This window comes from Hippocampus guttulatus, chromosome 15 (genome assembly GCF_054856545.1).
Source record: "Hippocampus guttulatus isolate MCC_2025c chromosome 15, RoL_Hgut_1.0, whole genome shotgun sequence".
Classification (NCBI taxonomy): Eukaryota; Metazoa; Chordata; class Actinopteri; order Syngnathiformes; family Syngnathidae; genus Hippocampus; species Hippocampus guttulatus.
Genome location: NC_141275.1, coordinates 15,945,264 through 15,960,273, shown reverse-complemented (window position 1 = coordinate 15,960,273; position 15,010 = coordinate 15,945,264). Strand labels below are relative to the sequence as shown.

General features: G+C 45.3%; 2 protein-coding genes and 1 non-coding gene across 5 annotated transcripts; 2 read left to right on the top strand and 1 right to left on the bottom strand.

Annotated features, from left to right (window-relative positions):
* The first annotated feature begins 3,799 nt into the window (after positions 1–3,799).
* LOC147194209 (15-hydroxyprostaglandin dehydrogenase [NAD(+)]-like) lies at positions 3,800–7,348 on the top strand. The gene is made up of 7 exons (XM_086131963.1): positions 3,800–3,964; positions 4,884–5,007; positions 6,033–6,139; positions 6,317–6,413; positions 6,589–6,665; positions 6,737–6,894; positions 7,068–7,348. Exons 1-7 carry the CDS (start codon positions 3,872–3,874, stop codon positions 7,204–7,206), a joined length of 795 nt encoding a protein of 264 aa, XP_085988089.1. The 5' UTR covers positions 3,800–3,871; the 3' UTR covers positions 7,207–7,348.
* A 594-nt stretch (positions 7,349–7,942) lies between these two features.
* On the bottom strand, positions 7,943–8,015 carry trnav-aac (transfer RNA valine (anticodon AAC)). Its single transcript has one exon. It is a non-coding gene; the product is annotated as a tRNA-Val (tRNA).
* Positions 8,016–8,794: 779 nt separating this feature from the next.
* On the top strand, positions 8,795–14,752 carry znf346 (zinc finger protein 346). 3 transcript variants are annotated; one of them, XM_086131888.1, is made up of 8 exons: positions 8,795–8,897; positions 9,765–9,868; positions 9,961–10,053; positions 10,332–10,479; positions 10,743–10,997; positions 11,086–11,188; positions 11,486–11,785; positions 12,474–14,752. In XM_086131888.1, coding segments are annotated over exons 1-8 (1,065 nt in total). In that variant the 5' UTR covers positions 8,795–8,836; the 3' UTR covers positions 12,475–14,752. The 3 variants fall into 3 exon arrangements, with proteins under 3 accessions (XP_085988014.1, XP_085988015.1, XP_085988013.1); XM_086131889.1 differs by lacking the exon at positions 12,474–14,752 and having other exon boundaries at positions 10,746–10,997; positions 11,486–12,309; XM_086131887.1 differs by lacking the exon at positions 12,474–14,752 and having other exon boundaries at positions 11,486–12,309.
* The last annotated feature ends 258 nt before the right edge of the window (positions 14,753–15,010 follow it).

The following is a 15,010-nucleotide window of genomic DNA, read 5'->3' as shown; positions in this document are numbered from 1 at the left end:
TAATCGTGTTGAGCAAATCACAAATCGTTTATTTAAACGTGCATTTTTCTGAGAGTTCGAACGCGGCACCAAAGCTTCGGCACACGTCATAGTAATGCTACATTCACTGTCCTCGGGTAAAAAGATTGCGATTCCCCCCCCCCCCCGTTTTCCAGAACCTTTTTTTTTTTGCAACTTTCTTTTCCATTTTGAAACCCCCTTACACCAATCCTGTTTTTTAAATTTTAAACAACAACGTTCGCAAACTGCTCGTTTTTAATTACTATACTATACATACTTCCATTAACGTGGAAGTAATGGTAGTTTACATGTACAGTATATAAATTTGTATTGTCCCTTATAGGTCCAACGCAGCGCCAAACCTTCGGTTTTTGAATTTGTCGCGACTATAACTCACTTTAACTACTTAAACTCCAACCACAAAAAGTCAGCTGACACAACGGAATGGGGACAGGCGAAACCTTTGTTGGACGTTGACTGAATAAACAAGTACAGAATTGACGTATTTTAAGTAGCGTGTCCTTGAACGCCTCTTTCGTGATCCCCCCCCCCCCAACCAAGCACGTGTCCACGCCGTGTGCGTATTTCTCTCAAAGTAACACTATTTTTGTTGTCTTGATGTTTTGATGTTGTAACTTTGTAATCGCCAGTAACATAATGACAACAAAGCATCCTGTCATGTTCCATTGTATGCACTCCAAAGAATGTCTGGGTGCAAAAAAAAGCATAATTTAGTAATGGGTTTATGTAATACAGTATGTAATGTACACGGGGTCATGCAGGCCAAAGTGGACAGTACAGAGTGGTGCGTTTCACTGGAGTCCAAGGTCATAGCGGCATTCAACTTGGAGGCAGTGGTTTAAGGAAGACAATTGATTCCCAACGGTGTACAAAAGAGGGCGAGTCCATGCACCTTAGCGGCACCCTTACCGAAACAAATATTCAGTTTCAGTTGGTAGAAAACTGCATGTAAACCAGAAAAAAACTTCTATGAGTCCAAAAGAAATGGAAGTCACATGACGCCTTCAGGCATCAGCACCATTTTCTCATTGGATTCGATTGCACTTTGAAAAAAACTCAATTAACTCTTGTTTTCAAACACAGTGGGTGTACATGTGCAGTGATTTATTGTTGACACTTGATTTCTGTCTGCATTGTTCGCATGATTGCTTTGTTCCATTATGAAGGACTCAATGAGGACAACAAAGACAGCCAATGGTGGACAATCAATAATTACTCTCAGGCTCCAAGCACGCATCAGATCCAGGTTGTTCCTTCTCCCGCTGAGGGCCCCCGGACGGCAAACGGGTCGCCGCGGGACTCGATGGTGGCGCGCTCCGCTCTTTGTGTGCGACCGCTCGAGGGACATGTAAAGCTTGGTGCCATTGTCCGCCGCGCCGCACCTTTTTTGGAGTCGTAATCGCCAGTGAAAACACAACAAGTCAGCAGCTGGTCAGCAAGTCGCAGTTGAAAGCCACTAAATGGCACATTTGCCCCGTAAGCAGGACCAGGTCGGGTGGGGGTTTATGTACACACACACACACACACACACCGCGGCCCAACATACAGTTCGTAAATGGTGGATGGCGGGTCACTTTGTCTCCCACTGTAATCCAAGGCCCGGCGGTAGCATTAAAGGGACTCTTGATTGGGCTGATTCTTGGCGCTTATGGAATAGGTCTGTGTATAAAAATGCTATCGGCACTAAAATTGACCCTCCTGACAAAGTCAAGTGATCTTTCACGTCAGTTTTTTTAATGACTACTTTCAGCACATGTTAATGACCGCCATAATTAATGGGTGGGGCCTGCTTAATTTCCACACATCAGCCTGACTACGTCATTGAAGAAAGGAGGCACGCATTGGAAACTTGTTTCCTGGCCTTGCTTTGTCACATTCGGTTATCGCCTATTGTCTGAAAAAACTGTGATCAATCATAACCAAAATTTGGGTGCACAGCCTTGCTCACATCCACTTCAGACTGTCAATATATAAAAGTGAGCGACACAATATTTGAGATTTTATTCACATTAAATGTGTGTGCTTATCTATAAGCATTTTGCTACATTCTCACTAAAGCTTTGGAAGGATTGTTGGGATTTTGGATGGTCCTCACTTGAACTGCGTGAAGCACCTTGAACTCATTATTGGCGTTTGGCGTGCAAGATGAGAAGTGACCAAGGCACACCCTGCTGCCTTGTGATCGGCCGGCATGTTATGGTTATTCCATCTTCTGATGGAAAGAGGACGCGAGACCTGTCGAATTGGAGGTGTGCTAAAAGATGGCCGTGTTCCCATGCAGTTGCCATGGAGGCGCTGCTATAGAGCAGTGACTTGCGCTGTCTTGCCAAGCTTGTTTCAACCTGTGTGGCCCTTGAAGCAACACGTCCTCGGCGCACTTTGCGGGAGAGGACAGACAGTGGCGCTCTTTAGGTTCTGTTTGTGTGTGTGTGAGTGTGTGTGTGTGTGTGTGTGTACGCAACACTTGCAGTGTCAGGGAGTGTCCTCCCTGAAAGAAGCTGATAGGAGTTCAGATCCAACGACCCTCACTCGCAAACGTATGCAAATGAGCACACGGGCACCCTGATGTGACCTCACTGAAATCAACCTCATGAGTGCTAATCATAATTATGGCTAATACAATATTTACATGGTGACTTTTTTCTTCGATTTGGTTGAAGATTTCTGGTCACCCGTTGAAATGCGAAGTGATCTTTTCCGATCCGCTGTTGACATGCTCCACTCAGGTAAACAGATCAGCCGTGTGACACGCGGAAATCGATGTAAACATCACGCCATTTATCAAGATGACTTTATTCCGTCTTTTTTGAGCACAGTAATTGTGATGCATTTTTATCGAGGCAACATCTTGATAAGAAAAACAAGTTCCACGTAGTTGACAACAAGTTCTGCCGTCGCACAGGAGCTCTGGTAAGAGGCCGCCATTTGAAAGTGCGTATACGACGACGTCTATTTATTTACATCAAGCATGCACAGCCCCCAAACGCAGATTCAACCTTCTCAGTCAGATTAAGCTGTTTATATGGACCGTTTTCATTTCGTTTTGTCATTGGAAGGCGTTCTAATCAGAATACATTGACTGATCGAAGAGAATGGAAAAGAGCAGTGGGGGAAGCGCTAGTCGTCTCCCTCTAGTGGTATGCTACAGAATCACAGCCAACGTACAGTTCTGTTGTATTACACTTTGAATTGAAAACATTTTTATTTCATCTTGAAGATGTTGGGTGATTGTTTTTAAACATTTATTAAGGCACACATTTTATTCAACTTCTGCAGTGGTGCCTTGAGCCCCGTCGATATATTTTTTTCTAATGAGGCGTCATAATCATGCCCCCTCCCTAGGCATGTAGTGTGCTTTCCACGCCACCGAGTGCGTTGCAGGCGCGGATTTAGTACAGTATTCATATAGGTCTGAGTGCAGTCGAGAGTCCACTAGGACTAGGTGGATCACTGTTGCGGCGTTTTAGCGTCCTCTTGGGGTTGCTCGTGGAACAGCACACGCCGAGCCCACGGATTGAACCAAACTCCGTTTTTAAAAATACGTTTTTTGATGCTGGACGTCACCTAGCTCGGTATTATTACATGACATGAAAATATTCCACAGATGTAAAACATTTAAATAAATTCGGCATTATTAAAAGCCGTCACACTGAAATACTAACTGCTTTGCATTGACAGTAATTAGGCAAACAAGCATTTGCTTGTGCGCAATCCTCCTGTCACCGAGTTAGGCTTTGTGGGTGGTGCCTGATGTGAATACTTACAAGTCCACGTACACCCACCCATTTATGACCGCGCACACACCTTGAGGCAGACCAGACATCCGCTCTTTCAAGCAGAAGCACGTAAAATGTCACTCGAGGGAAAAGTAGCCGTGGTGACGGGAGCTGCAGCAGGAATTGGCAAAGCCTTCAGCGAGATCCTCTTCAGGAATGGCGCAAAGGTAAACATTAAGAAAGAGAACTGCGGTGATTGAGACTGCAGTTATTCGAGTAGGACTTGTTGTTTTTTCATTTGTAAGTGGAACAGTCGCTTGGATTTAACTTCTTACTAAAAAGCAAAAAAAAAAAAAAAAGCTGTTTCTTTAACTATCATCCCCCCCCCCCCCCCGGGGAGTAGAAGTTTATTAAAGCAAAATGCAACGAAAAAAATGTACCGTTGGCTTGATAACAAGCCCAACGGGTGAACGAAACGATCACACACACCGTATTTTTGTAAAACCTCCCAAAGAGATTGTTTCTTCTTCCCACTTACAAATTTAAACTGTTCTCGGGTGTGTTTCTTCGGGCAAAATATATAACGCAATAAAGAATTAAAGTCCACCTGGAAAGTAATCGGATCACTTGATTTCCCACAATTTCAGGTTAGAACCTTTTAAAACGGAATAAATTAACAAATAAGTTCTACACAACAGCCTACCATGACGACATTTTCTGGATTTAAGTGTGTGTATTTTTATACACAGTGTTTTCTTCAGGCAAAATATATAACTTATAAAGAATTAAAGTCCACACACACACACACCCACATCCGCTCTCATAAACAACTACGATCCCGACGGTATTCAAACATCTCTCACTGCTTAACTGTTTCCAAAGATGAGCGTAAATACTTTTTAAAATGGTTTTGCTGAATGACCCGGAATAGTTGACAGTTAGGCGGCCCAAGTGAAAACTGCTCAGTTGATTCTGTAAAGCCACATTCATTCATTTCATTGACAAGTGCAGACTTGCCCCTCTGATATAAAACAATTCAATATCAATTGATGAAATCCTCTGAGGAAGGAATGTGAAGACCTCCAGTCCTCTTCCGGTGACGTCATGGGAAAACTGTTGATCTGACAACCGCATGCATCTCGCCAGGTTGTTCTGTTGGACGTGAACGAAAGTGGCGGAAAGAGTGTGATGGAGGCCCTCAACAAGGAGGACAGGCAAGATCGAGCCCTTTTCCTCAGCTGCGATGTCCAGTCGGAGGAGCAGCTGAAAGGTAGCGTCGGCTCACTTTGCATCGCAAAAAAGATGTTGCGGGATGAAGCATGAGAAATGACTCGCAGGAGCACATGTCCCATGTTCTATTGCCTTTGAATGGAATGAAAGGTGTCCGTTTGACTGGTTTGCATTCTTCCCCCTGTTCAAACCTGTCTTCTAAATTACCCATAGTGCATCGAAAGCAGCAATCGTGCAATCTTCAGAAAGTGTGCCTCGTGAGTTACTGATGAGCAATGGCGGGTGGAAAGGAGAACCCTGAAGAATTGCTTAGACTCCATTCTGTTGTATTTAACGCATGATTATAAATGAGACATTTTTCTTTTTTGAAACCGCTTACAACGGTCTTAAAACTTTCTTTGGTCAAATAACCCCAAGACTTATCGAGCACAACTTTTGGCCTCAATCAACTCAGCCTGTTTTGACTGGGTGCTCAAATCTCATGCAAATAGCCACTGCTCACCCCGCAACTGTGAACACGCATACCTATACGTTGCATTTGGGATGATTAGACAAACCCAATCCACAAAACCTAATTTAAATGTGCAGTCTATATAAAATATTAGTGGGTTTAAGATTGAGCCATGAGGAACTGTACTACAATTTTTTTTGTTTAGCTTTATAAATGTGATCAACCCAATAAATGTTGCAGCACAGATCTGCCGTGTACCCAAAAAGCACGAGTTATCGTTTCTCACTTTCAGGATAGCTGTTATTGTGCTGTGATGCTATGTGAAGCCAGATTGATGGATTGATAACATTTTTATCAGGGTGGTTGGCTTACAAACTTTATTTACAATCTTTTCTAGAAATGTTAAGTTTGAAATGGGTGTTTTTTTTAAAGATGATGCATTACCACCCTTTAAGTAACACAAGGGAGCACATAAAGCGAGTTTCTGATTTTTGGTATTCTTAGTTTATCGCACTACTGTGGTTGGGAATCACTCCTCTGTATGGTCTCAGCCTGGAGATTGACTTGGCCTGTCCAGACTATGTAATTGTTTTCTCCTTCCACCCATGGCCAAGCTGCCTTCAAGACGACCGTCGAGACCTTCGGAGGAATTGACATCCTGTGCAACAATGCGGGAATCCTGAACGAGGAAGAATGGGAGCGAACAGTGGGCATCAACCTTGTAAGAACATGTTCATGAGACATATCTGCTAGATTTTATGTCTTGTAAATAAGAGCCAGCATGTTGTGTCAGGCTTCCTCGCTTTTTTTTTAATCTAAAAAAAATAATAATTTTACAACGTCCTCACTCCTCATACGCAACAAACTGCTGTTGCCTTCTATGGCTTTGTTGCCATAGGTGGGTGTCATTAAGGGGACTTACGCTGCCCTAGAACACATGAGCAAGTTGAATGGCGGTCGAGGAGGTGTCATTGTCAACACTGCATCAATAGCAGGTGATGGTCTCGCTTGACTTTATTTTTTATTTTTTAATGGAGATTATTTCTTGGAAGAAGTCTATAGCGCGTGTTATTTTTGGTTCAATTGACCTCACTCAAGACTATGAACTCATAGGCATTTTCCTGACATCTTTAAGCAAACTGTAATAGAATGTGTTGCTCTCTATCGCAGGTATCAAACCACTACCGAGCTGCCCGGTCTACAGTGCCACCAAGAGTGCCGTGATCGGCTTTGCCAGAGCCATGGCGGTGAGCTTCTATCAGCGACATGAAACGCTGTACAACCAATGTGTAATTTTTTTTCCGTGTGTATCTACTAGATTGCTTCCACCATGGCGGGCTACGACATTCGCTTTAATGCCCTTTGTCCAGCTTTGGTGGAAACTGAGCTGCTCGCCAATTTAACAGAAAAACTGGGACAATTCACCGTGCTGGAGCAGCCCACCCGACAACTCCTAGACAAGCATGGCGTGATCAAGTAAGTTACTGGAGTGTGTTGTTGTTGTATTTGGGGGGGAAAAAAAAGCCGTTTTGAGTTTTGTTGTAACAGTTTGACCAATTTACCTCACTACAAGACTTGGAAGCTTGGTAGGGCGGAGATCCATGGTCATTTTTAAGCGTCGCTTCTCCAGTGCCACTTTTCATTTTCAGGACGTCCGATGTGGCAGAGTGCCTTCTGGAGCTGGTGACGGATGAGAGCAAGAACGGAGAAGCCCTGATGGTGTCCTCCAAAGGAAAGATGTACGCCACGTTTCCTTCCATCCCTCACCTCGAAGTGGAGCTCTCATAGTGCTCTGTCGTCTAATTTGACGTGTCTGCTTATTGAATGTATGATTGTCCTGTACAATATTATCCACAGGTGGCATTCCAGTTGAATGGATGTTAAATGTATTTTGAATGCTGTATTAAATATCACTTGCTTCATCAAAGAAGGTACATGATTGGATTTCATTATAATTACCATCATTTCATTCAGTGTTATTGTGCAAAAAGTTGTACTGCTGTATGATGTCAGTTGATTAATTTTTTTTGTCACTTTCGTCTCTTCTGTCCTACCCTTGGGATAGTATAGCCCATTAATGAATGGAGCAAGAAAACATTTTAGGTTCACTCGGGAAGAAGTATAACTTCAAAATACCAGTGCTAGCATGAGAGCACTGTAAATGAGCTAATTGCGGAATATTTTCAATACATTATCATATCTACTGTAAAAACAAATAAATGAAAAACTAGTCAGAGTAAGACAAGGACCCATTTATTCCTGTAAAAGTTAAAATAGGAAAGAATCTAAAGCTGCTAAATAAAACTAAAGCTGCTAAATAAAAGGCTTACAGATGGATTCCAATGTGTCCACTTGCCCATCGACACACATTGAAAGGTTGATGACATTAAATGTACGTTTTGCAATGTTTTTTTTCTCACTCCGTGGGCATTGAGGTCGTCTAAATCAAAAATGTGTTTTTATTTTAGCGTTAGAAATAGTAGTTTTTGAACTTACCTCGTAAATTGAAAGATTTTAAAAGGACTGTTTCCGCCCGGTCTCGAACCGGGGACCTTTCGCGTGTTAGGCGAACGTGATAACCACTACACTACGGAAACTGAACGATGTGTCGTTAATAAGTGTATTTGTGCAAAATAAATACAACTTTGTGATTTGGGTTTGTAGACAAACCGATGCCGGTCATTTACTGTGTAGTACGTTCGCTATCGTCAATTGCCTTTTTAAAATAGGAATGAAAGTGAAGGGGTTGAATTTCCATTCATCACAGCTAAGTGTTACGACAGCGACACTTACAGGTCAAATGTTCATCTGCATGCGCAAGGGTGAGAGTTGTTATTTTTCAGACTAACAATACACACAAAAACACACGCACACGAACATTAAATGCATCTCATCTTTATTTATATAGCGCTTGTACAACAGCTGCAGCTGTAGCAAAGCGCTTTACAGAACAGTTCACACAAAACAACAAAATAAAATAACAGAACACATGACATAAATCATAGGTGTCAAACTCAGGTCCTGGAGGGCCGCTGTCCTGCATATTTTTTAAGTCTCCCTGTTGCAACACACCTGATTCAAATGATCAGATCATCAGCAAGCTCTGCGGAAGGCTGACATTGAACCTGTTAATTTGAATCAGGTGTGTTGCAACATGGAGACTTAAGAAACAAGAAGCTGTGGAGTTTTGTGAATTTGTTTCAATTGTACACAATATCATTATTCATTTTTTTCAGCATGTTTTTTTACATTGCTCATGGCTCCAAAAAGCCCCCAAAACAAAACAAACAAAAAAAGTCAGGCGCCTGCCAAATTCCGCTCCTCTTCGAGCTTTCCACTGCGCTGCCAAGCCAGTTTCTGCGCACGCGCACTTGCGCGCACTGGCGTCAAAGTGTTGCTCGAACCTCGAGCTCAAGTTATGATGGCGGTCGCAATGGACACTGATCAATTGCCTTACCTGCCGTCGGGGCCAGACCAAGGTGACCACTTTCTTATTGAAGATGAAACAAACCCCCCCCCCAAAACGTTTTGCCTTCTTTGTTGGCTCTCTCACGACCCGCGCGTCGTTTGTTGCCGAAGTCCGGATGAATAAAGCTAACTTAAGCTATGCGATGTTATGCTCGACTGTGTGATCTGAGATGACCTGAGCTACGATAAGCTAAGCTAACCGTAGCCGACTGGTCGTCAAGGTCGCAGCGAGCTCGTCACGCTGCGCTGCTCTCGCCCAATGACGGCGAATGGCCTTGAACGGCGGTGCTTCGGCGTTTTTTTTTGTTGCGTTTAGCCCCGTTGACGAGCGACATGCGGGCCGATGGCGCGGTTTCGCTCACCGCACGTTGAACTCCGCTCGCTCGTTGATAAAAAGGCTCGCTGCCATTAACCTCCATTCATTTGCTGTATTATTGTCACCCTTGACACTCACAGTCACATTTGAGGTTGATTTGGAGGCTTTGATCAAGCTAAACGGGTGCTTTTCGGGATTGTGTGGGGTTGAACAAGGCATCTGTGTAAAATCGAAAAGATTATTTGATTTACAAGAAAACGGGATGATCGAATCAGTTTACCAACAGTTTCAAACCACCTGGTTATCAAAACAGAGGATCGAGTTTGGTTGTCAACCTTTTTTTTGGGCTCGTCTACCTCCAAACCTTTTTGTCACACTATTATTACACTCTACACAGTTCAGTACCCCTTCACTCGTAATTTTTGATCATTCTCCTAAAATGGAACGGAACACAACTGATTATTAAATGAAAATCATTTGACTTCGTTTCCTTGATCTGAATATTGAATTCTCAGGCATTGTCTTCTTTTAAACCGTCTTTCGTTTGTTCTCCCCGCCGCAGTCGATCAGATGATCAAGGAGCACGGCAACCTGTTCACGGACAGCCTGTGCAGCGTCTGCAATGCCGTCCTCATCTCGGAGTCGCAGAAGCTGGCTCACTATCAGGTCGGCGTCCTGTTTTTGAGCGGCGAGCGTTTGTCGTTGTGGATCACCGGTGGGGTCGTTTAACTTGTCTTCGTATTTTTGCTCTCTTTTAGAGTAAGAAACATGGCAACAAGGTGCGACGTTACCTTTCCATCCAAAATGAGGAGCCAGAGACAAAAAAGTTCAAGTCTCTATCCTCTGTCAGCGTAAGCAAAGTCGCTCTCTATTTTTGTGGTTGTTTTTACACGTACCCAATTGTCGTGCAGGTGAGACGAGGGTAGACCAGCGGTTGGAAAATTACCTCAAAATTTTGGCTCTATTCCAAATGAGAAACTTTAGATGCGAATAACTGAACCACCGGGGGAGTAGCGAATAGCAAAAATGCCTGACGAGTCGCCAGACTGCGCCCTGCCTTCTTCCTCTCCTTGGTCTGTTTGCATTTGGAAGAGGCTCACTTCACTGAGTGTTTGTGTTTGTCTTTCAGTACGACGCCGACAATGGCGAGTCAGACCCGATGAAGGCTTGCGAAATGTGCAAGATGACCTTCACGTCCCCCGTGATGGCACAGTCTCACTACCAGGGCAAGATCCACGCCAAGAACCTGAAACTGACATCGGTGGGCCCTCAGACCTGTACGTACACGACCAGGGCGTCCCCAGTTCACGACCAACCCAACAAAGAATCACACTTAGAAACTCAGAACACTCATCTCAATCCATCTTTCCCCCTTGTAATGTGTAGAAATGCCATTGTTTTTTATTTGAAATACACAGTTTGTTTTTCTCTTTGTTTAGTTTTTTTTTTGTTTTTTGTTTTGTTTGACAGTAAACTGGACTGGGAGTGGCATTAATCATCTTGAAGACTCTTTTGCGCTTTTACCGTTGTTCTTCACCAGTAGCCCAACAGGCCGCACCAGCTCAATCCAAGAAGAAAGCAGCAGCGGCGGCGGTGGAGGTGGAGGCGGTGGCGGCAACTGCAACTGGCAACGGCGGTCACGGGGGCGACAAAGACCCTGACCGCTTCTGCTCCATCTGCCAGGCGTCCTTCAACAACGCGCAGATGGCCCAGCAGCACTACTCGGGCAAGAAGCACAAGAAGCACCTGGCCAAGCAGGACCTGATGAAGCTCTACGGCAAGCCCGCCACTCCGGGTCAGTACCTCGGCGCAATTGTCACATGAGGAGAACCCCCCTCTTGAAATCACGACATTGAACTTTTTTTTCTTGTTTGTTTTTAAAGCGGCGTCCACAGCAAAAGGCTTGCCCTGTACACTCTGCAACATCGAGCTCAACTCTGTGGATCAGTACCAGTCTCACATCAGCGGGGCCAAACACAAGAACCAGTACGTGCACCGCGGCCTTTCTCTCGTTCAACTTTTTGGCCGTGTTGGAAAAAAACCGTTGGACGTAGTGTACACCCGCGCTCCGCAAAGCGTTACCTCAAGTATCACCGATCGAATGCTTCATAGTATTTGCAAGCCGCTGTAAGATGATGCGCAGTTTGAAGGTGAAAATGGAGTATCGGGGGGGGGGGGGGGGGCGCGGGGACAGTCGTAAATGAGTTGGTGTTACACGAGTTCCACTATTTCAGCGGGCTGCTTAGTCGCATCCAAATGACACTCCTTCTAACTTGAATACAGAATGAAAAAATCTGGCCTGACCCCGTCTGACAGCCAGCAGGCGTCCGCTCCCCAAAACGAGCGCCGCGACAGAGACGACCAGTCCGCCGGCAACCACGAGGAGGAGGAGGAGGAGGACGACGACGACGAGCAGCCCGGCAACGGCTCCTACCAGGGCGGCTTGCCGAGCCAGCTGCTGGCGTCGGGGGAGGACCAAGATTTTGTGACGGAAGACAACCTTTTTGAAACGGAAGACAACTTCTTTGGGATTGGAGGCGACATTTTCCCCGCGGCAGATGACCAATACGATGAAGACAGCTAGTACGCCACTCTGACTAATGAGTACTAGAACCACCAGACTGGGTTTTCGCGCTGGACTATGGAGGATTCAGTCAGGACCTGGAACAATAACAAAACCTAAACCCTCCCACCGGAACGCTCCCCGCATCCCACCCCTCCCCTCCCCTCCCATCCCCACAAAAAGAATCTTTTTCTAACTGAACCCCCAATGTGAAGTTTAATTGCGTTTTATTTCAACGTCTTTTAAAACCAAAGGCTTTTGTGACAGTCTCTCGGCATGTGCTAAATGAAGACGCATTCCCTTTGGAAAAAAAAAAAAACCTCACCATCGTTTCAGTGGAGAACCCAAAAGTCCGCATATCAAACGATAAACTTGTTGGATATTGTTACTTTTACCAAAACGACTCCTGTCGTCGTGTCACAGCGCAGATTCCGTTAGATTTAAAGTTGTGTGGAACGGTTTTATCTCTCTTTTACCTGTTATTTTTGTATTTATTTTTTTGTAAGTCTTTGAGAAACTTGATGTTTTAAAATGATTAACATCTCCTAAAGTTTTTTGGTTTGACTTTATTTTATTTTGAAATTATGTTAAGAAACTAAACCCAAAAGAATTGACAGTGTCCCCACCAGGTAGCGCGACTACACAAACGTCCTAGAAACAAAAGAAGCTTTTCTGCTGCACGTCACCAACCAGGTTTTTTTTTTCCAGGCCTTGTGGGGAAACTGCGAAAACCACGCCGCGCTGAAACGGATCGCTCGCCACAAGAAGTGCTAACAAACAACAATGGAGGAGAACAAGGGTCTCCTGTATTTCCTTAAAGCGGCAAACACGACGCACACCACTGGATAATCCCTCAGGATAAGATTTCAGAGACTTCACAGAATTGGGCTGTTGCTGATTTTGATCGGAAGCGGTCAAAAAAAGATTTAGTTTATTTTTAATACTAATTATCAGTGGTAGTGTAACCCATGTCAAAAGTGACACCTGTCGGCTCTTTTTGCAGAACAGATCAGAGGTGGGGAAAAACACACCACACACCAACGGATAATCTTTCAGAGACCTCCCATCTGACCTTTGCCGGCTTTGATTGCAAGGCGGGGCTGTTGCTTAAATTTGGCCTTCCCTTTAACATTGACAGTTGTTGCCCTCGGCTGTTTTCCGAGCAGATGAGAGACGAAAAATCACTCTGACCCACACCACAGGATAATCGTACAGATTATCGGTCTGTGTGTCTGAGAGTAGATAACGGGCAGCAAGAACATCTCATACCTGCGCAGGCAGTGGAAGAGCATCAACAGCAAATGGAGCAGTGGAAAACTTTTTTAAAAATGGTGCTTTTGTGCACTCGCGCATTCAAATGACCAAAAGTCATCAGTGGGTTCAGTCATGGTGTGTCCTGCTTTCAATCGTAACGCCCTCACACTGGAAGTATCGTCGTCACTGAAAAGAAAAATCGTTCCAAGCTGCTCTTCTACTGCACTAGTTTTTCTTGTCTGCTTGACTTGGTTTTTATTCCACTTTTGCAGTCACTGGCGATCAATAACAAAACGAGTCCTGCATTTCGCATCGTCTTCAAGTGATGTCAAAATAGGCAAGTGATGTCAGTGAGTATCATCAAGTAAGTCTTACCTGTTCTCGACCTGCTGCATATTTTACAACCGAATGTTTGCGCTATTGGGTGTGTGTGTGTGTGTGCCGTTTTATTTTCTGCTGTACGTTTTGGTGTCATCCTGATCCGTTACATAAAAAAAAAAAACTTTCCCACAGTTTTGTTGGCTCTCCTTAATTTCATTCAAATCGATGAGTCTTCCCAACAGTAATGGCTGATCAGTAATACTGATCAAATACTTGAGAAACAACCCGTAGGTGGAGCCATGTCAATTATGGCAGAAAAGGAACATGTCTTCTCGTGGTTCTCTTCAGAATGTAAAACTTGTAGTATATCGGCTCATTGTACAAAAGGAAATTACTTTTGCGTTGGCCAATGACTCCGTTATCACATTTTGATTGTTCCTCAATATTGCAGTGTAAAAGCAGTTGTAATACAGAAGAGATGGGCATTTCCAACAAGTAGAAAGGAGTGTTTCAGTTCAGGTTGACACCACGACCACACGGTGGCGCCCTTGCACCTCGCCAGAAGGAGGTGTTGGCTCCAATGGGGAGTTCATATCGCGGCAGGCCCGAGTGCGATCGCCTCTGAGCTGCTATCGTAACGATCGCGTGTGTACGCGTGTCTTGCGCACAGTCAGCGTTGGCCCAGGTTCACGTCGATGGCAGTCAAGTGACTGGGTGAGGTTCTTGCATCTCTTGAACCCCCCCCCCCCCCCTCGGACAGCTTGAAATCTCCCGGGCTGAATTCCACTGACACACAATGAGGACACTTTGCTGTCCCGCGGAGGGGACTGGATGCGAAGTCCGTCCAGCCGTCCATTTTCTCATCGGCGTATCGTCGCGGGCCCGCCGGAGCCCGTCCCAGTCGTCATTGGGCGGCGGGCGGTGGAACACCCTGAACGGGTTGCCAACCAATCGTGGGACACGCTGCGACAAACAACCATTTCGAGCTTTCAACAATCATACCTTGGGACGATTTAGTCTTCAAACTACCTACCATGCTTGTTTTGAGAATATGGCAACCAGAGTACCCGGAGAAAACCCACACAGGCTTGGGCAGAACATGCAAACTCCACGACGGCCTGCAATCGAAGGCACACGTGCTAACCAGCCGACCGCCGTGCCTTCAAAACGATAAGACGCTTGGTGGCAAATGTGGATTTCACGTTCCTCACCAGGGGTAATTGCCGTTTAGCTGCCGATGACAACGCGCACGCAGCTGTAAACGTGTTCGTCATTCGCCACGATGCTTTGCCACGGATGGCTGACACGTCGCGTTACAATTCCAGTAAAAAGTGCCCACGCAAGTCCATGTGTGCAAGAGCAAGCAGAAGCCCTGACCAAACGGCAGTCTGCTGGACTTGTCAAACACCTGTTAGCCTGCACCCGCACCATTACAAGCCCCTGCGCGCCCCCCCCCCCCCCCCCCTCGGACACTCGATACGTGGGGGAGGGAGGGCCCGGGAAGAAAGCGTGAGAGGGAGAAAACAGCTGCATCAACTGGACGCTTCCTCTTCGGGTTTCCGCTCCCAGCTGGACTTGCCAGGTCCACCCTCCCATCCAGTCGGGTCCATCCGTCGTGTTGTCCAGGGCTGGGGGGTGGGGGGGGGGGATGGTGATGACTAAACCCTCTG

What these genes read in the sequence shown, in the direction of transcription:
- LOC147194209 (XM_086131963.1), top strand. Translation starts at nt 3,872, where the DNA reads ATGTCACTCGAGGGAAAAGTAGCCGTGGTGACGGGAGCTGCAGCAGGA. An exon ending in TCTTCAGGAATGGCGCAAAG is followed by an intron (nt 3,965 to 4,883) that starts GTAAACATTAAG and finishes GCATCTCGCCAG; the next exon opens with GTTGTTCTGTTGGACGTGAA. An exon ending in GTCGGAGGAGCAGCTGAAAG is followed by an intron (nt 5,008 to 6,032) that starts GTAGCGTCGGCT and finishes CCCATGGCCAAG; the next exon opens with CTGCCTTCAAGACGACCGTC.
- znf346 (XM_086131888.1), top strand. Translation starts at nt 8,837, where the DNA reads ATGATGGCGGTCGCAATGGACACTGATCAATTGCCTTACCTGCCGTCG. An exon ending in AGTCTCTATCCTCTGTCAGC is followed by an intron (nt 10,054 to 10,331) that starts GTAAGCAAAGTC and finishes TTTGTCTTTCAG; the next exon opens with TACGACGCCGACAATGGCGA. An exon ending in ATCGGTGGGCCCTCAGACCT is followed by an intron (nt 10,480 to 10,742) that starts GTACGTACACGA and finishes GTTCTTCACCAG; the next exon opens with TAGCCCAACAGGCCGCACCA.